This window comes from Lipotes vexillifer, unplaced genomic scaffold, assembly GCF_000442215.2.
Source record: "Lipotes vexillifer unplaced genomic scaffold, Lipotes_vexillifer_v1.1 scaffold1126, whole genome shotgun sequence".
Lineage (NCBI taxonomy): Eukaryota > Metazoa > Chordata > Mammalia > Artiodactyla > Lipotidae > Lipotes > Lipotes vexillifer.
Window position 1 is genome coordinate 193625 of NW_006781401.1, and position 20887 is coordinate 214511.

The 20887-nt window shown below is 48.0% G+C and overlaps 1 protein-coding gene across 1 annotated transcript in view; it reads right to left on the reverse strand.

Annotated features, from left to right (window-relative positions):
* FBLN5 (fibulin 5) overlaps positions 1 to 20887 on the reverse strand; it is an 85618-nt gene that overhangs the window by 13381 nt on the left and 51350 nt on the right. Inside the window, exons 5-9 of the mRNA XM_007454705.1 lie at positions 12578 to 12700; positions 9590 to 9706; positions 5921 to 6040; positions 1399 to 1521; positions 175 to 301 (exon numbers count right to left, since the gene is read on the reverse strand). Of these exons, the coding sequence (XP_007454767.1) occupies positions 175 to 301; positions 1399 to 1521; positions 5921 to 6040; positions 9590 to 9706; positions 12578 to 12700 (610 nt within the window). The remainder of the gene's footprint in view (positions 1 to 174; positions 302 to 1398; positions 1522 to 5920; positions 6041 to 9589; positions 9707 to 12577; positions 12701 to 20887) is intronic.

Below are 20887 nucleotides of genomic sequence, written 5' to 3' on the forward strand. Positions count from 1 at the left end.
TGTGTGTGTGTGTGTGTGTGTGTGTGTGTGTGTGTGTGTGTGTGTGTTGTGTAGTAGGCAGTAGGCCAGGTCTCCCAATGTCCTGGAGGTACACTTTCCTTTACACCACACTGGCAGCCTTCTGAACCAGGCCCCTCACCATGTTCCCATTTCCCAGGGGAAGCCATGACTTACTTATCGCTGATCCGCAGATAAGGCTCCTCGCAGCGGATGGGGTCAATGCACTTGAAGCCCCCTTGCAAATTGTAGCAAGTCTGCTGCAGGATGCACGTGTGGTTTCTGTGCTCACACTCATTGATGTCTGAAATGCACGGTAGACAAGAGGCTGAAGCCAGGCAGCACTTCCAAGGTGAAGGTCACAGGCCAGATGGGTGGGAATGGGGTGGGGGGCGGCTGCCTGGGTCTTTCTGTAGAGCTATGCTAGCCGATAAGGCAGCCACTGGCCACACGTGGTCACTGAGCCCTTGAAATGTGGCTAGTCCAAACCGAGATGTGCTGTTGCGTGGAAACTGTATACCAGATTTTGACGACTTAGTGAAACCAAAGAATGTAAAATATCTTATCAATAATTTTTATATTGAGTACATAGTGGAATGGTAATATTTTGGATATATTGCATAAATAAAATATGTTCTTAAAATTAATTTTACCTGTTTCTTTTTACTGTTTTAATGTGACTAGGACATGTTACTAGGACATTTTAAATTACATATGTGGCTCACATTTGTAGCTCACAATATATTTCTACTGCCCGGCATTGCTGTGTGGAGAATTCTTGCTTAGTGTTTGGGTTAGGTAGGTTCAAGGAGCTGAAAATGATCTGTTGCTCAGCTACCAGCCTTCTCCACTTGCCCCAGTGAGTGGAGCACGGGAGGGAAATCATCTCAAACAGCCAATCTGGAGGAGATCCACCCCTTTCACAGCCTGGGGTCCTGACCCTTGGAGGGATACAGCAGTCAGAGGTGAGAGGTATCCCCAGCATCCATTCTCTAGGAAGTCAGTAGAGAAAAGCTGACCAGGCTTCCCTGCAGGGGCCATGAGAAAACCTGCTCATGGACCAGGGCCAGGCCATAAGATGTCCTGGTCGGGTCTGGAGCAGTCCCCAGAGGGGCCGCAGAGATCTGCCTGGGAAGGCATAACCAGCCACCTGTATCTCCAGAGTTCATTCCAGAAGCGAGAGTGGCCTTGTCCTTTCTGAGGCCAAAGGATGGATTGCAGGGCAGGAAGGCACCAACCCTGGCATCCTGCCCAAAGCCTGCCACTCTGGGAGTCACCAGCGCCCACTCACACCCTCACCTCTGCCACCTTCCCCAGGTGAAGACATCCAGGTGACCCCCCCGAGCCAGCCCCACCTCACACCTCCCCTCTGAACAGCCAGGTCCCTCTGAACAGCCTTACCCTGGCAGCTTCGGTTGTCATCCAGCAGGATGTAGCCAGCTGGGCAGGAGCAGAAGTATGTGCCAGGCTGGTTCACACACTCATGTTGGCAGAGGAACTCAGAGAAGCTGCACTCGTCCATATCTGGGAGAGACAAGTTACACCTGCTACTTATAATCACAGACTACCCAGGGATGAGAGCTTAGTGCTATTCCAGCTTTATTTATTCCAGCTTCCACACTCTCCTGACACATAGGATAGCTTTACTGCCAAGAAGTTGCTAATTCACTTCTTGAACACTTCTGGTGATGGGGAGCTCACTACCTATCAAGGCTGCCCATTGCTATTTGGACAGCTCTAATTGTTAGAAAATTCTCTCCTACATGGAGCTGAAATCTGTCTCCATCAAGCTTCTAACACCCTTTGCCTCTGGCTCAGCTACATCATCTACTCATCACTGGCTCATTTTTGCTGTATAGGTGAATCCACCCTCCACCTCTGGAGGTGAGATTTGTTTGCCTGCTGGAGTTTTCTGGGTGCAGAGCTCTTCCCCCAGACCTAAAAACATTCACTGGCCCCAGTCTTCTGAAAGGGCAACTTTACCAGGGCTAACTCCCCTCTAATCCCCTGCAAGTTGAGAAACAATATTATTCCTAAAATCACAACTAAAAGGGACATCTCCAGAAGGCCAGGGGGTGTGAATTATATTAAAACTCCAGGGACTTCCCTGGTGGTCCAGTGGTTAAGACTTCGCCTTCCAATGTACGGGGTAAGGGTTTGATCCCTGGTCGGGGAGCTAAGATCCCACATGCCTCCCGGCCAAAAAACCAAAACATAAAACAGAAGCAATATTGTAACAAATTCAATAAAGACTTTAGAAATGGTCCACATCAAAAAAATCTTTTAGAAAAAGCAAACAGGGCTTCCCTGGTGGCGCAGTGGTTGAGAATCTGCCTGCCAATGCAGGGGACATGGGTTCAAGCCCTGGTCTGGGAAGATCCCACATGCCGCGGAGCAACTAGGCCCGTGCGCCACAACTACTGAGCCTGCGCGTCTGGAGCCTGTGCTCCGCAACAAGAGAGGCCGGGATAGTGAGAGGACCGCGCACCGCACCGCGATGAAGAGTGGGCCCCCACTTGCCACACCTAGAGAAAGCCCTCGCACAGAAACGAAGACCAAACACAGGCAAAAATAAACAAATGTGGGGTTTAAAAATAAAAAAATTACATTTAAAAAACAAACAAACCAAACAAACAAAAACAACTTCATTGTGTCCAAAATCCTCCTTGAAAGAGAAAACTGCAGTGGCATGGGGTGGCCCTCCTGCCTCAGGTGATCCCTGGGACGTGGGACCTGGTCCTGGGCCAACTCTCCAGCCGCAGAGGTGGGGACGTGAAGGGGGAGCCATAGAACTTTTACACTGTGGCCGCTGATGCAGAAGCAGGCGTTCCAGAAAAGCCAACTCTTCATCACACACAGCGTTTGGCAACAGAGCCCCCATTTGAGCCTCATGCGATAAGTACGCCAAAGAAAACATGTTTTTCTTTCATTTGTTGTTTCCCGAAAACTTGCTTTCTCTGTTTTCCCCATGTGATGTGTCCTCAGATTGCTCTCTGGAATCACCCAGAGAGGGTGTCAGCGCACGTGAGGCTCCTTCTCCACCATCTGATAATTCCAGGTGTTACATGCCTGACGTCTCTCACATTCGAGAGGGAAAAACTCCTTCCCTTTTCTCCCAGGGGCCTTTGGGCGACAGGTTATGAGCCAGCAGAATTGGGAGGCTGATTTGAAAATTTAAATGATAGGGAGGGTGGGAGGGAGACGCAAGAGGGAGGAGATACGGGGATATATGTACAGCTGATTCACTTCGTTATAAAGCAGAAACTAACACAACATTGTAAAGCAATTATACTCCAATAAAGATATTAAAAAAAAAAACCAAACTCACACTCAGTGAGTCAGATCTGCTCTGTCCTGCCCGCCTCCAGCTCCCCGGGAGCCTCAGAGAGTCTGGTCTTGGCCCCAGCCAACCTAACAGAGAGTGTCCTGCTTATTTCCCTTAAACTTGTAGATTCCATTCATACCTTTAGTAGAAGCAGTGGTAAAAGCTGTCATTTCCTGAGAGCTGCTATGTACCAAGCCCTGGCTTAGATGCTTTACATGCCTCATTTTCTTTAATCCTCACTTGGGCCCTAGAAGGAGGTGCAATTACTAACCACACCTTACAGAGAGAAAATGGAGGCTCACAGAAGTTAGGTAACTTAACTAAATTTCCTGATACTGAGTAAGCAGGAAAGCTGGGATTTGAACCCAGCCAGCGGCCCTCCAGATCCTACACTCGTCAGCACAGTGCCATAATGTCTCCCTAAATGTAAATCACGCTCAGGACTTCAAACTGGTGGATCTGGGGAGTCCTAGGGTTGGGAAATCCCCTGAGCGGGGCTAGCCCCAGTGCAGATGGAGAGGGTAGCACCCACCTCCACCTAACAGACCCGCTCAGTTTATCTTGGTCAAAATCCCCAGACTTTACTAAGGGCTGTGGCTCCATCCTCCACTTGAAATACAAAAGCTGAAATACAAGGCTGGTTCTGGCAGCGAGCCCACATGAGGCCATTTTCACGCATGCACATGACAACCCACCATGGTTTCCAGGGTCAGCTCACTTAGCAAATCTCTAAGGGACACGGCTAGGAAGGGTCTGGGGCTGCACGGAGGGGCCCCACCAGCTGGGATAACACAGTGAAGGTAACAGTTCCTGGGGGCGAAACAAGCAGCACAGAAAGGCAGTAAATAGGAGGGGACAGACAGCAAACTCCCTGAAAACATCCCTGCCTACTCCTGGGCCACAGCCCTAAAGCCCGCAGTGGACAAGAAAGTGGGCATCGTGGTGAGCGTGCAGAAGACGGCCATTTTGGTTAAAGTGAGTCAACTGAAAACCTTTGCCAAACCACCAAGGACGGCTTCTTGAAAAGCGTAAAGTCCCTTACACCTACACTTAGAGAAAGTAAGTTAACGCATAATGACGCTTAGTTACTACAGCTCATTTAATCTTTATGAGCACCCTGTGAAGGTGTTGGTTTGTTGGTTTGTTTTGTAACAAATGGGGAAACTGAGGCTCAGGAAGTGACTTGGCCAGGGAAAGTACTAAACAGGAGAACCAGACTTTGAACTTGGCTCCGTCTGACTCCACAGTCGCTCTCCCATACCTCCTGCGCAGGTGCCCAATAACCATCTGTGGATGGGCAGACAATTCTCCAAAAATGAATAATCCCATCTCATAATGCTAAACTTTCCACCTTTTAGTTCCTTGGTCCAGATTCCCCAAAGGAGTGCCATGGCAGGAGGAAGGGGGCGGGCGGTGAAATCTAGGAAGAAAGTAGCTTTTCATGACTGAGGGTATTTTATGGCTGTTTCTGGGACTGACATTTAATCGATCTAAGGCTCTCTGTAACTGCCTACTTGCAGCTCTGGCTTTTCTGGCCCTGGGGAGAAGTGTTCATTTGTTTCAGAGAATTCTGTCCCTAGAACACTCCAGTCCGAAGTGAAGCTATTACACAAGTCCCATTCATGAAACCCAGGATTAGGAAACTTTCCACTCTGGAGGACAAAAAGATTTTCACACCCTCGGGTATGGCCCACTCATTGTGAAAAATACAGGGAAGCATCATTAATTTGTATTGTGCTCGTTTACAACTGCTGATGATGCGAAAAGTGGATGGAATAGAGTTTAATTCAACATTTACAAAGAAATAGGGCAAGAAAGAAAAGAAGGAAAAATTAAGCAAAAGATGAGCTGTATATGTCTCTGTGCAGGATGCTACAGGAACAGATATGAGTAAGATGCTGCCTCTATTCTCAAGGAGTTTACAAGAGTTTACACGTTTCTAAGAAAGTTATAATAGTGTCCATACGCTAGCTTGGGCAGAGTCATAGCTTCTTGGGCTTGGAAGGAATTTGCGAAAGGTCAACTGAGCCATCTATGTTTTCACAACAAATTAAGATTTTACTCATTCAACATCCAATCATTCATTAGTTGATTTGCAAACTAGTTATTGCATGCTCGCAGTGTGCCAGGCCTGGAGCTAGGCACTGATTGTAGAGATTTTAATAGTTTACATACACAGTCTCATTCATTCAACACTCCCCCTCCCAACCCTACCCTGTGAGACTTGCTCTTATTTCTGCTATTATTCTATTAGTACTCTCTGCACTATCCCCAAGACTTGACTCAGTGCTGGGCGAGGACAGATAACTCAACCCAACATGCAATATTAGGCAACTCCTTTTCCTCTTCAACGTCACGTCAGACCCTAAAAAGTAGCTCCACTGATTTTTGCACTAAGGGTCAAATGACAAGGACATGGGACTGCACTCCACCTTTCGGGAAGTGACTCATCTCTGTTTTGTGTGGTTGTGACCCACTGCACTGGAAAATGTCCCAAACTGGAGATGTGTCTGGGAAATGAGAGGAAACACCTGTGAAGAAAGCCCCCGCCCCTGTGCCCCTAGTACAGGTGGAAGTCTCCAACGCCAAGCCCATTACCACTGCAATGAACTCCATCATCCTCAAGTTCATATCCCGGGTCGCAGCGGCAGATGAAAGAGCCATAGGTGTTGACGCAGGTTTGCACGCAGGGGTTCTCAGTTGCACACTCGTTCACGTCTGTGGAAAACCAAAGCACATCACTGACTATTCCCACAACAGAACATTTGTACTAACCAGGCAGTAAAATGCACCAGCAACAAAATTACTACCACTAGGAGACCAGATCCACAGGATCTCCATCTAGGACCAATCAGATACAGAGCTCAGACCCCAAAGTGTTCAGTGAAGAACCAGGGCCTCCATTCATACGTCGCTTCTGGGGTTGCAAGCTGGGAAGGGTGGAAATGTCATGTATACATATCATATACATGTATACACATGTACACGTATACACCTCCTAGGAAGTCCACTCTCCAAGGCTCACCAACAGGAATTTCTAGGCAACATCTGCTCTTTCCCATGACTGACTGAATTCATCTCCAATTAGCTCTTCCCTCACCTCCATTGACTTTGAAGTTTCAGGTAAAGAGGTAAATAATCATGACAATTTAAATGATAACTCTATTCATTATTGCTGTGGGCTGAATGGTGTCCCCTCCAAAATTCATAAGCTGAAACCCTCACCCCCAAATGTGATGATATTTGGAGGTGGGGCCTTTAGGAGGTAATTTAGGTTAAATGAATTCATAGGGTGGGGCCCTCATGATGGGATTAGTGCCCTTATAAAAAAGAAGCACGAGAGAGCTTGCTCTTGTTATTTCTGCCATGTGAGACATAGGGAGAAGGCGGCCACCTACGAGCCAGGAAGAGAAGCCTCACAAGCACCCAACCATGCTGGCACCTTAACCTTGGACTTTCAGCCTCCCCCCCCGTGAGAAAATAAATTTCTGTTGTTTAAGCCACCCAGTTTATGGTATTTTGTCATGGCAGCCTGAGCTGACTAAGACAGTTAGACAGAAATAATGTCACTGATTATTACAAAAGGATCTCACACTCACAGGATACTTACAGCCCTGTTTCAGGACCATCACCCCATGTTACAAGTTCAGTAGAATAAGGAGAAGACCACAGAGGCGCACAAGGAAACTTTAAGGAGTGATGGAATATTCATTATCTTGAGGTGGTGATAGTTTCGTGGGGGTATACATAAGTCAAAGTGCATGAAATCATGTACCTTTAGTAGTGCAGTTCACTTTACGTCAATTATACGTCAACGAAGATGTTTACCTCTGTTTTGAGGTTGAGAGATGTGCCCAAGTCCCCAAGCTAACAAGGGCACAGTTGAAACTGGGACATAAGTCAGGGGTCTTTCCACAATACCCAAGATTCATTCCGCACAGCTCGGAGGGAGGGAGCCCCTGTGCACAATGGCACCAGCTGACCCGTTCTGAGGTCCCCCGTCCCGCTGCCACGCTCCACAGGGCAATGACCAAAGTTCCAGCTGAGAGAATTTCTATCCCCTTCAAAGTTCAGGTCAACCTCTGGAGACTCTTACCAGAGATTTGAGGGCTTTCAGAGCTAAAAGGTAAGTGGCTTGAGAAGTTTTTCTTAAAGAAGAGGGCAATCCCATGCCCACACAGCTCCTGCTTCCTGGCATCTTTGAAACTTTCAGAAGGGAGAGAAAAAACAAATGGCCATGCATGGAGGGTCCAGTGAGATACCAGTCTCCACTGGTGCCCAATGGGAGTCTAGAGGCTGTCCACCCAGGAGGCCAGGAAAATGTCGTGGTGCCAGGCCGTCGAGTGCAAGTTCAGGCAGAACAGCATTAATGAGCATCAAGGGCTGCAGTCCTCGGCTTCCGGCCGGATGCTGGCCATGCAAGATGAATGAGCTTACGGCCCACCCTCTCACAGCTCTCAGCTGCTTGCGCTTCTGCCCCCTGGGGCCCTGGCTGCCCTCTCCTGCCAGTCCCGGCATGCACACGTGCCCAAATGCCCTTTGGAGTCCTTTGGGAGAAGACTGCATCCCACTCCGACTTGCTGGACAGGAAAGCTGGATCCTTGGTTCTACACTCATCTCAGAGCTGTGTGACTCTGGCCAAGTTGCTTAACCTTTCTGATCCTTGATTTCCTCATCTGCCCTGCCTACCTCATAAGGTTATTGTTGGAGTTCAGTGAAATGAACAAACGTGACAATGCTTTGAAGAGGGAGGGCAAAGCACTCTTCCTTGCTTGAGGTGTTAGGAATACAAAAGCTCGCCAGAGTATATAACATCCTGTGTTGCCGTGGGCCCTGCTGATGCAATATCCCAGAGGCCAAGTGCCCAGTGTGCAGGCCTGGATGCTGTGCCTGCTGCTTAATCACACTGCTGGACTTGGCACTGAGAGGTATGTTAACTGTTCCTCGTCAAAGGCCGGTCCCTGAAGGACACATGGGCCTTTTGGCTCTTCTGTGCGTGGCTGTTCCTTAGTGGGCGCTGGGGGAAAACCTGGGCTGGCAACTCGAGCATCCAGCCCTGGCACAGAGAAGCCTGCATCTGCTCTAAGCCGCTTATCACAGCAGCAAAGGAGCCAGGCGCCTGCTTCCTGCTCTATCAGCTCCCTCAACCTCCCAGCCCAGGCTCTGCTCTCGAAAGAAAATGAGTTCTCCTGGCGAGAGGAACACAGTCGAGACTTCTTGGAACAAGCAGCAGAACCAACTTTGGAAGAGAGACTTAGAAAGAATCCAGGATCCAACTCTTTAACGCTGATGCCTTCCTGTTTACCCAATGATTTAGATACGATTAAACTAATGGAGACATAATATCCTCCAAGTAGCTGGCCAGGAGCCTGCCAGCCAGACCTCAAATGGTGTGACAAGGAAATGGATCCTGCAAAACCTGGTGACAGGCTCCAAACAAAGACCTCATTCTGAGTCTCCGGCGCTGCCTCCACCCTGGATGGGGCAGCTGCCAGGGCCTGGAGGCCCGGGCAGCCGGCTGGGGGCGGGGAGCTTGAGGCCAGGCAGGACTTGCACTAATTCTTGGGTCTTAAGTCCCCCACTCACTTCCTGAGCAGAAGAAGCCTTCAGATGGAGGCAATAGACCTGTAACTTGTTTTTCTTACTTATCAGTATTTGAAGCGATCATGTGAAAGTCGGAAAATGCCTTTGTTTCTTTCATTCTGTTACTGCGGGGAATGCTGGGCTGTAGGGGAAGCGACCACCACCTCCGGACGCTCTGCTAAATAACAGGCCCTCCTAACACGGGTGAGGGGAAACTGTACGGAGAGGCATCAAAGTCGCCCGCGAAAACCCCGCATAGAGTGTACCTGAATATTTCACAATTCATCCAGAATCAGGAGCCCTCTTTCCTCATCTCTCTTTGGGCCTCAGGAATTGAACCCAGGCTCTAGGACATGTGAGAACATTTCAGGTTGGCCAAAAAAGCTGGCAAGGCTACTTGTGGATAGCAGATACATAGAGAGAAGCAAATCCATGAAATCATAAGCTCCCAGCTGGTGGATGACTGTGGTTCTAATTTCAGCGATACTGAGGACATTCTGACATGTTTCACATAACCTCAGTTAGGATCTCAGGTTTCCGTAAACAATGGGATGGGCAGGCAGTGACAATGAGTGGAAATACACTTTAACAACAGTGTTTCCCACCAACGTAAACTGTCAGACTCTGAAGAAGACAGCATCTAGGGTTTCACATTGTGTTCAAGTTGTCAATCACATCACATACCTTGGCAAGACCTTCCATCCTCGTTGAGGGTGAAACCAGGGTTGCACGTACAGGAATAAGATCCAGGAACATTCGCACACAGCTGCTGGCAGTAGCCGTAGCGACATTCATCTATGTCTGGAAACAGAATTGCAAGCAAGGTAAGATATGTTTTCTTCTCAATCACCGATGCCACCCCAGCATCATTACTGCCTGTCTCTTCTGGATCAGCATCACAAAGGGAAGCACAGCGGAACTAACACAACAACAGCACCTACGAAGTGTCAGGGATGGTGACACCCTCTGGATTCCGGGCTCAATCTCTCTACCATCCTCCCTGACCCATCTCAGTGCTATGAACACCTGAACCTATATTGAAAGTTGTAGAAGAAATTTCTGCTTAGAGTGGAACATTGGTCAAGATGGCCTCTAAGATTTTATGCAAATCTAAGATTTAACGCTAAGGTTTATCCAACACCAAGAGTCACCCTAAGATTCTACTTAAACGTGTCATTGCCCTGGAAAGGGACAAGTTGGCTTAAAGTGTAAGAGGTATCCATAGCCTGGCTCCTGTAGGCTCTTTGCCAGCTCCACTAATAATGGATATGTCCAGCTGTCAGGAACAAGAGTGAGTGTAGGCCAGGTCAAGCTGGGTAGCACTGTGGTCTGGAGACCTATGAATCCAGGAACACAAGGATGCTGGAGTTGGCCTTGGAGCTCCTCCTTGTAGCAGAGTGGACATAAAACTCTGGATAAACACACCTCTTGCAAGCCATGATTGGCCTTTCCTGAGCAAGCAGCTATGTGGGTGAATGGTTCCTTTTCACAGAGCCAGGCTGACATGTACCAGTCAACAGGGAGGCTGACGTCATTGGGAAAGCACTTCTTAATACCCCAAGCTGATGGGCTGACGGGCTGACAGCTGGAGAATTCACTCCTGCAGGATAGGGTGTTTCGAATGAAGCCTCCAGGTGGGGACCGAGTCTCACCTGACTATAGCTATAACTGGTGCTTATTTCATCCTCACCTCCCCCTAAATGTTCCCCCTCTGGTACCCCACTTCCTTTGGAGCCAGGGTCCACCAAGGGCTCCAAAGGCCAGCTCAGAACTTGTCTCTGTGCCTGGTTTCTACCACCTACTGCCAAAAAGGACCTCATCTCCACCTTACTCATTGTTCAGCCCTCCCCAGGAACCGTGCCCTGCCCTTGTCATTCTGTTTCATCTCTGAGTCACTCACTTCTAACCTGGCTCACCCCACTGCCCACCAAGTGCCATGCAGCTCCTGCTTATAAAGCACATTGACTCGTACAGTTGCTGATCCTGACCTCTTACGTGGGTGCAGTTGGGCACGTCCCCAAGCCAGGAAGGCAGCAGGGGGAAAAGAGGGCATCTTCTGCCTAGGGGTACCTTGGAAGAAAGGCGATTCCCAGCCCCTTATTTTTCTGCAAAAGCAATGCCTCCAAAGTCGCACAGAGCGGGTGGTGGACGGCTATGGAATTTGCATTTTGAAAGAGAAAGAAGAGTTTGGCTGAGAGAAGGCATGAGTTTAGCCCATACTGAGGAAAGGTCTTCACTTTGGATGTAAAGTGTAAGCAGGCCATGCATGCGGCACCACGTCAGGCCTCCAGGAGCATCCCTCCCAAAGCTTCATGCTCTGTGGAAGAGAAAACCCCCCACCCCGGTAGAGGAATGTTCCAATTACTGCCCACACTCAGATGGGGAGAGGTTTCCTGGCCCCAAGGTCTCTGTAATCTGGCCTGTATGTCCTGGTCACCTGGTTCTCTCTAGCACCTTCTTGTGGTGGAAAAAACTGGACTGAGAAACAGGAGACAGATTTTAGACCAACTCACTCTAACTTTGTCTAACACGTTCCTCTTCTTTGAGTCTCAGTTTCCAACTCTATAAAAGTTGGATGACATAACATCTAACACCCCTTCCAGCTCTGAAATTCTACATACTGACTTCCCATACAAATAACTCACACTGGTCTGCTTATGTTCAAATCAGTGGCATCAAATTTTCCATAATAGCTGAGGTTGGTTAAAATGCAAAGCAATCATCATATTTACACATGCCCATGTGCAGCCAGCTCTTTGGTGCCTGGAAAGGGGAACCAAGTCAAGCCTAGGCTGGCTTGTCAGACCCCAGGATGCTTTGGACAGGGCTCTAGAGGAGACCTCAGCTCAGTCTCAATCAAGAAAGACCTGGAAGGAAGAACCTAGTTGTTTGTTTGTTTCCATGATGTTGTTTGGATTTGTTTCTCAGCTCCTCCAGGACTGACTTCCGGGAGACAGAATAGTGTCAAAGAGGATTTAAACTAGTAGGGCTTTTCCAAGAAAACAGCAAAGAAATCTCATCCTACAAAGAGAAACTGAAGTGACAGCTAGAGATTGCTATGAATTCATTCACTTGGCGAAACCAAAAACTAGAGAAGAAAGGAAAACACCCCTCCAGTAAAAATAAACAGAGAGATCATATAGCCGGTGCCAACCGCAAGGGACAAAATTCTCAATTGGTGCTGACTGACTCCTTAAAAAAAGACCACAGCTAGTGGGGTGGGCGTGGGGTAGGGGCTGTGATGGGGTATTAGGAGGAGATGATATCATACCAGAATCCGCTGATCCACATTTGAGACTTGGGACATTTCTGTGACTAAGCAAGAGTTCCCTTCTCTTGGTATGATTTCTAATTGGGACAGAACAACCCTCACCTCTGTCACTTCCTGCCTTGGTTATCAACTTCCTAAAGGCAGAAAGAAGGTCTAGGTAGAATCAAACATGAACCCTTAAAAAGTACATTCAAAAACTCTGATGATGACATGCAGTGATGCGGTGATGGTGGCAACTGGTTTTAAAGGGTGGTACTACGCGTAAGCTCAACAGCCTTCTGCCTCCCCCACCCCCAAAGAAAAGCCCGCTGCCCTTAGACTACCAGCCATGCCCACATTCCACTATACCCGACACAAGCATTAACTCTCAAGAGTTTCTGTGTAGCCCACAGAGCTGTTACCTAAGCACTGGCCTTCGAGCAGCCAATAGCCGTCAGTGCAGGAGCAGGTATACCCTCCTTCTGTGTTGATGCAAATCTGGGTAGGGTTGCACTGGTGGGAATCCGTTGCACACTCGTCCACATCTGTAACACAGACATATTCCAAAGAATGTCACTTACATGTTTAAAGCCCTGCAGCCACTAGAGGTGCCAGCTGCTTGCTTGTCTGGCTGAGAGGCAGTTGATAGTGTCCCTGGGTTATATCCAAGGAGACGGAAGCACCTCCCTAACAGGTACCACTAGGAGACCCTGACCTTCTCGGAGCGGGCAGAGCTAATCTGCTCCCTGGAAATCCACGAGGGAAATGGCCAAAAAGAGAATACACATCCTTAAGCACTTTTCTGCCATCCTAGCCCATCATTCTCTGAAAGCAAGTTCGACCATTACTTGGTTTAGAAATGCATTTTGTATTAGGCTTACCCATTCACATATTAAACCGGTCTGTTGTGTACCTGCTGTGTGCACAGAGCTATGATAAACACCACTGAGAACATAACAGAAGAAAAAGAAACGTCCCTCGCCAGCGGAATCTTGTAGTCAAGTCACTTGATTGCATCCATGCCCAGAAATCTTTCAACGTAGAGCTCCCGTTCCTTCATGAAGCTTCTCAGAGCCCTCCAGTCTTCCTTCCACACCAGAGCTCCGAGGGCTGATCTCTTGCTGCCCTCTGCTTACGTTGGGTTTCTCCAAGCTGCTGCGTCCCCATCTGTCTGCCAGTGTGCAGGTACTTATGTCCAAGCCGGTCGGGCCCGTTTCCTTAACTGGGAGCTCAGAGCACAGAGACCAAGTTGTTTTCATGGTCACATTTCTCACCTGCTGTACACACAGCACTCAGAGCTGTTTCAGCTCAAACGAACCCTTCTTCCCTTTCTCCCCACACCACACTTTAGAAAGAGCACTCAATCCTATAAGCGGTCCTCCTGACGCCACGCTCTTACTTTGACCTAAAGGACAAGACCCCCTAGACCTTTGGCTATGAAGGGATTCACCCAGCGCCCTGGATCCGCCTGGCCAGGCCCCACCTCTTCTCTTCACTCCTGCCCTCACCTGCCTGCACTTTAGGGCTCCTGCCTTTTGCCCCCTCCTCACTACAGGCAGGGTCTGCTCATCTACCCCTTCTCCCCGCCTCTCCAGAACGGACCATCGTGCCATCAGAAATAACATTAAAAACTGCACTTCACCGAGCCTGCGCAGTGCACCCGACTCCTCATTTTTTCTCACAATTGCTCCATGAGGTGAGCTGGTGACCCCCACTTACAGATGGGAAAATGGTGCTGAAGATGCTGAATCACCAAGGCCAGAGCCAAGTCCAGGAGTCCCCACCTGCCTGCCTCCCCACCCCCTCTGTGCTGTGGGTTCCACAGAGGTCACACTGCGTGGCCCAGGCAGGTCAAGCAGAGGAGAGAGGGCTGAGCTTCTGCTACCTCTTCCTGCACCACCTGGAAAACTGTCTGCCTCTTGACATCACAGATGGCAGACTGTGGTGGGGCTGGGGGGCACCTAGGATCCCAAAGTGTAAGCTCCTTGGGTAGCACAGGTGTGCACTCAGGAAGCAAGCACAGCTGGTCCAGTGAAACGTTCAGCCAGGTAAGTGATGGTCTCCAGGCTCCAAGCGACACCACCACAATCCACCACCATCTGCATCACTGGTCAACACCAATGACACTGGTCCGTTCCCATCCCACCCCCAATGACCAGGTGTCTGGGCATCGTGTGGAACCAGGCAAAACATGGACCACCTCCAAGAACCCGCTTCCAGAGTGGCAGCAGCCTCTGCTCCACCCTGACACGTGACAATGTGCAGCCTCGGTGGCAAAGACCCGCCGCCGTTCTCAGCTGCAAGAGCTCCTGCCTTTGCCCTGGGCCTCGCTTCCAGCCCCAGGTCTGCCCACCCAGCAAAGCCTCCCAGGGGAACTGGCCAGTAATGCTCGGCCAGCAGCCGCTGCTACTCAAATCCGTATCGAAGCCTGTGATAATAAACAACACCACTATTGGCCAGCACATATTTACATTTTTTCAGCGGGAAGTGATAGATGGCAAGTGTTCCCTGGGAACAACATTGCCTTAGGAATTTGTGCTCTTTTTCCTGCTTCAAGGGGAACGCAGGGTGAGGGAGACTTAAGGGGCAACAGAGCTGTTAGAGAGACTTGGTGATAGCAAGTTCCCAAGGCTCTGTGTTTGTGTAAACTGGGTGCACACGACGTGGCCCCAAAGCCCTGCACAGAGGAACCAAACGCTCAGGAGGGGACCAGACTGGGCTCAGAAGGGCATGTGAGGTCTAAATGTGTTTGCACATGTGCACACACAGGCACATGCAAACTATTCAAATCCAGAAACAAAATCTCTGAAGTTTTTTTAAAAAAAAAAAAACTCCACCACTTTTACTGAGTTAAAGAATTAACTCAGTTATACCACATTTCTGTTGATGTACGTTCAAAAAACTCCTTGAATTGATTGATTGAATGATTGAATGGGTTGAATCAATCAACTGACACTGGATTGTCAACATAAATACATTTTGAGAACTCAATAAGTTTGGAGTCTTTGGTGGATGTATGTCCCATCTTTATATCCTCAAAACATACCTGAGGCTTCCCTGGTGGCGCAGTCGTTAAGAATCCACCTGCCAATGCAGGGGACACGAGTTCAAGCCCTGGTCCGGGAAGATCCCACATGCCGCGGAGCAACTAAGCCCACGAGCCACAACTACTGAGCCTGTGCTCTAGAGTCCGTGAGCCGCAACTACTGAAGCCCGCGTGCCACAACTACTGAAGTCCGCGCGCCTAGAGCCCATGCTCTGCAACGAGAAGTCACTGCAATGAGAAGCCCGCAAACTGCAACGAAGAGTAGTCCCCGCTCGCCACAACTAGAGAAAGCCTGCGTGCAGCAACAAAGACCCAACACAGACAAAAATTAAAAATTAAAAACAAATCTGGTTTAACCTGTGTCCATAGTAAATGCTTAATAACTATTTGGTGAATGAATGAATGAATGAACACATGGGCAACAAACTTTAAGGCCTTTGAGCCCCCAGACAAGCTTTTCCCAGCCAACTTGCTGACAAGTGCCTGGACTTTGAAAACCACCACCCCACAGAAAACCCCCATCAGCTTGCACACCTGTGGGGCTGAAACTGGGGAAGTTCATGCTGTGGGTTCCACACGAGGCTAAAAGACTCATCACACATTCCAGCTCATAGCTAAATTGCTTACATTAAATACATTTGACTTAAATAACAGAAGGAAAAGTATGTCGAACACTCCAAGGACATTCTCTGGCAAAAGGGCCTTTTCTGCATCAGTGGAAAAGTACAAGTTACGGCAACCTGAGTTAAGTGTCATTATCCTTGGACGCAAACCGTGCCTGTTACTCCTTTCCTTTTCTGTGGGATGTTTAGGAAATGTCCCTTAAGAGAAAAGAATGCTGGATTCATTCAATCATTCATGTACTCATTCAGTTATTAATTTTGTATGTTCTACTGTGTGTGTGTGTGTGTGTGTGTGTGTGTGTGTGTGTGTGTCCTCCTAAATTTCTAGGCCACTGGGAGAGCTGGTGTCGAGTGCAGTCCCTCTAGCTGTATGGTTCCCGGAAGCAGAGGGTCCCTCCAGGGGTCTGTGGCCCTGGGCAGCTGCCTGGGCCCTTCGAGGATTCCAGCACAGCAGCCATGGCTCATCTCTCCCCAGCTGGGACAACATCCCCCCACCGTCCAGGCGACCATCACCCTGGCAACTGAAGGAAAGTGCTCACTGACATCTCCAAAACCAGATCAAAGCCCAGCACTGTGCCTATGCAAGAAAAAATCATCCTCCATGTTGAGCAGCACCACTCTGCTGCCCCACGCAGCTCTGAGCTGTCACCCCTTCCTTCAGACATCCCCAGGGTGGCCTTCAATTACACTCTCAATCTCAAACAACAACTGCTCACTTAGGAAAGTCCTCAAAGCAGTCAACCTCATCTCTTTGACACCCTTCCAGAAGACAGAAGTGAGCTCCCGGCCTTGGGACAGCAGCCTGAACGGCAGGGATACTCATTTAGGATGTCATACCGATAGCTGTGTCCCATGTCCCCAGCAGGTGTGCTAAGGCAGTGTGAGTGAAGAACATCCTTCCAGTCCAGTCAAGATCTCACAGAGGTGCCAGATGGAGGAACTGGGCTCAGACTTCAGAATACACCTGCCCAACAAACTGGAACAACAAAAGGAACAGAATCTTCCAGGCTGAGACCTTAATAGACATTTCTCCAAAGAAGACGTACAGATGGCCAGTAGGCACATGAAAAGATGCTCAACATCACTAATTATTAGAGAAATGCAAATCAAAACTACAATATGGTACTACCACCTCACAGGGATCAGAATGGCCATCATTAAAAAGTCTACAAATAACAAATGCTGGAGAGGGTGTGGAGAAAAGGGAACCTTCCTGCACTGTTGATGGCAATGTAAGCTGGTGCAGCCACTGTGGAGAACAGTGTGGATGTTCCTCAGAAAACTAAAAATAGAATTAGCATATGACCCAGCAATCCCACTCCCGGGCATATACCCAGACCAAACTATAATTCAAAAAGACACATGCACCCCTATGTTCATAGCAGCACTATTCACAATAGCTAAAACATGGAAACAACCTAAATGTCCATCGACAGATGAATGGGTAAAGAAGATGTGGTACACGTATACGATGGAATACTACTCAGCCATAAAAAAGAATGAAATAATGCCATTTGCAGCAACATGGATGCAACTACACATTATCATACTAAGTGAAGTCAGAAAGAGAGAGACAAATACCATATGGTACCACTTATATGTGAAATCTAAACTATGGCACTAATGAACCTATCTACAAAACAGAAACAGACTCACAGACATAGAGAACAGACTTGTGGTTGCCAAAGGGAAGGGGGGTGGGGGAGGGAAGGACCAGGGGTGTGGGGTTAGCAGATGCAGACTAGTATATATAGGATGGATAAACAACAAGGTCCTACTGCATAGCACTGGGAACTATATTCAATATCCTGTGATAAATCATAATGGAAAAGAAAATTTTAAAAAAGGAATGTCTACATGTGTATAACTGAGTCACTTTGCTGTACAGCAGAGATGGGCACAATATTGTAAATCAACTACAGTAAAAAAGAATAAAGTTAGAATCTTTAAAAAAATTTAAATTTTATTTTTTTTTATACAGCAGGTTCTTATTAGTTATCTATTTTATACATATTAGTGTATACATGTCAATTCCAATCTCCCAATTCATCCCACCACCACCACCACCGCCCCCCGCACTGCCACTTTCTAGGCTGACTTAAGGGACAGCATGAGAAAAGGACACAGCCTACAAAGCTGCTAGAAGGTTTAGCCCTTGGAGCAGGAGTTCTGTGATGGAGGCAAGTGGTGATTGGCAGGTCCCCCCTCTCTCTTGTCATAAATAGGTTTATGCCTATTATATGTCCTTCCTTGGGAGTGGGTTAGTTCTCAGCATACAACCCACTTTTCTGTCCCCCGTAAAACTAATGGTTCCAAATATGATCTTAGGGTTAACTCACAGGTTGTTATATAAAAATCTCTACTGCCAGGTATAATGGACAACGTACTGGTATAAAGATGCATGAATATGTTTGAATACAAATAATATGCATATGTATGCCAGCTACTTATTATATTTGAATGTACATATTATATACCTACACGCATTTACATTTCAGCATTCCTAAAAGTTCAACGGAAAATAGTTAAACTGTTTTCATAACACAAATTCTCATTGAAATAAATATCCTTTAAAAACGGTAAAACAAAGCAAAACAAAACAAAAACTAATGGTTCCCCCATGCCCACAGGGAGAACATTTCCTAAGCCATTCTGCCAGCACTAAAGCTTAAGAGAAAAAAAGACCAAAGGGCTGCGACTTCCCCAGAAAGGGCTACTGGGTAAAAAAAAAAAAGAACTTTGAGAGGCAGGCAGAGCTGGGTGTGAATCCAGGCTCCTGCACTTAATAACTGAATATTACTGACAAGCTGATTGACCTCAGGGGTGCTCAGATGCTCTGCAAAATAGAGCTGCAGCAGCCTGCCTCCTAGGCTGCCATGAGAGTTCACAAATCAACACGTTCGCAGGTCCCATCGCCATTGCCTGGCACATAGGAGGTGCCCAAGAAATTATAGTTCCCTTCCCCAGTGAGGTGCTGTTTCTAACAGCCGAGCAAGATAGGGGAAGCTTGGTTTCCGCCTGCTGCAGGCTTTGTCCTGGGATTCAGAAGACACCACGATGACAGCACTCAGTGGGCTGTGAGACATGGTTAGTTCTACGGTTCCAACACGGTTAGAGCCTTCTCCCCCCAGAGCCCGGGACACGTGACCGGAGATTGAGACAAGAGGTGAAAAGAGGAGGGTACATTCCTTTGTGGGGTCTCAGGCTCCACCTACGCACTTTGGCATCTATAAATCCAGCTATGATTCTGTAATTGTAGACGTCCGAAAGCCTAAGGGTACGTGTGTCTTCCTGAATTCCACAGCCAAATGCGATCAACCTTAACACCACGATTCTTCCCTCCTCCTGTATCTTCTCTTCTCCAATACTGTCGATAAGGCAGGGCTGACTCTGTGAGCCTGTGTACGCACCCTCGGCTGAATGTCTCTGTTCTTGAGTGAGAATGCCCATCAGCCAAAGGGAAACATTCTCATTGGGTGACACTGGGAGAAACTGTCGAAAAACATTTGGAAGACTGCACCTTTCCAAAGTCCTCCACGAGTCCTTTTCTGGACACGGCCGAATCACTTCCTTGGTAGTAAATTTTTACCCAGTGAAACAACATGTTTTCCCAGCCCATTTTTGTTCCTTCCTTGCTCAAACTAATGGGGCTTGATAAGAAAGAAGAAAATAACAAGGCACATTCCAACGCCTCCAACTGAAGCCAGTTTTAGGCCTGCTGCTGGGCTGGATGGGGGCCAATTTTCAGCAAGACGACCTCAGTGAAGGCTGGAAGCTACACAGACAGGACAGACTTCCCAAACACCTGCTTAATTAAAGATCTCAGCATTTGAGAACTTGCTTGTTGAATTCCCAGGACATCTGCATTCCATGTGTCTTATAGGTCCTGGGCAGTCATCAGGAGCCAGATTTTTCTGTGTTTACAGCATTTTTCCCAATCCTTGATATCAAGCTTAGAATACAAAGCTTGCTCGTTTTGTGCCTCTAATTAGGCAACAAATATGTGATCCATTTTCCAAACAACTAAAAATCCTCTCCTTCTGGATGAAACCAGCTGGACTGTAGCTTCCAACCTCTGCATGGATTCTATTTTTCTATCCATAAAGCAAGAACTTGGAGGCGAGCTCTGAAAGGCCCTTCTAGCTGTGCCTCCTACAGAAACAAAGGATGAAGCTAATGGGGGCCACATTGTTTGGTTCTTGGGTAATTATTTTCATCCAGAGCGCTTGGTAAACATCAGCTGACTTTAGCTGCTTTCAAACTGGGCAGGGGATTGGCTAAGCTCATTCAACTTTTTTTTTTTTTTTTTTTAAGTTTTTTGCTCATTCAACTTTTGACAACGTATGAATTGTTACTGCAGTTCCAGGGTTGGGGTGGGAGCAAGGGGTTAGTGACATATGTGTTCCTTCTTGAGCATCATGCATCAAATTGTCCTGAGAGTAAGGGGACAAGGCTGCTTATTGCCAGTGTAGACATGGTATTTTCTTTTTTGCGGTACGCGAGCCTCTCACTGTTGTGGCCTCTCCCGTTGCAGAGCACAGGCTCCGGACGCGCAGGCTCAGCGGCCATGGCTCATGGGCCCAGCCTCTCCGCATCATGTGGGATCCTCCCAGACCGGGGCACGAACCCGTGTCCCCCGCATAGGCAGGAGGACTCTCAACCACTGTACCACCAGGGAAGCCCAACATGGTATTTTTTTAAAGGGCATGAGGCTTTAGCCATTATTGTGATTATAAACCAGACAAACATGGAGCTCAAACTAGATTGCCATTTACCAAAAGTCCTGCCATTTGCCCATCAACAGAGAAGGATTTCTGAAACTATACAAGTCAGTGGTTCCCAAACCTAGCTACACAAGAGAATCGCTGGGCTAAATCAGAAAGTCTAGGGTGGAGGCTTGGAAAGCTGTTTAAAGTTACCTAAATGATTCCAATGTAAAACCATACCTGGAACTTGCTGTGCCAGACCAGTACTTCTTAAACTTTAATGTGCATTTGAATCAGGGGGGATCTTGTTGAAATGCAGGCACTGATTTGGTCAATTCTGCAATTCTAAGTTCCAAG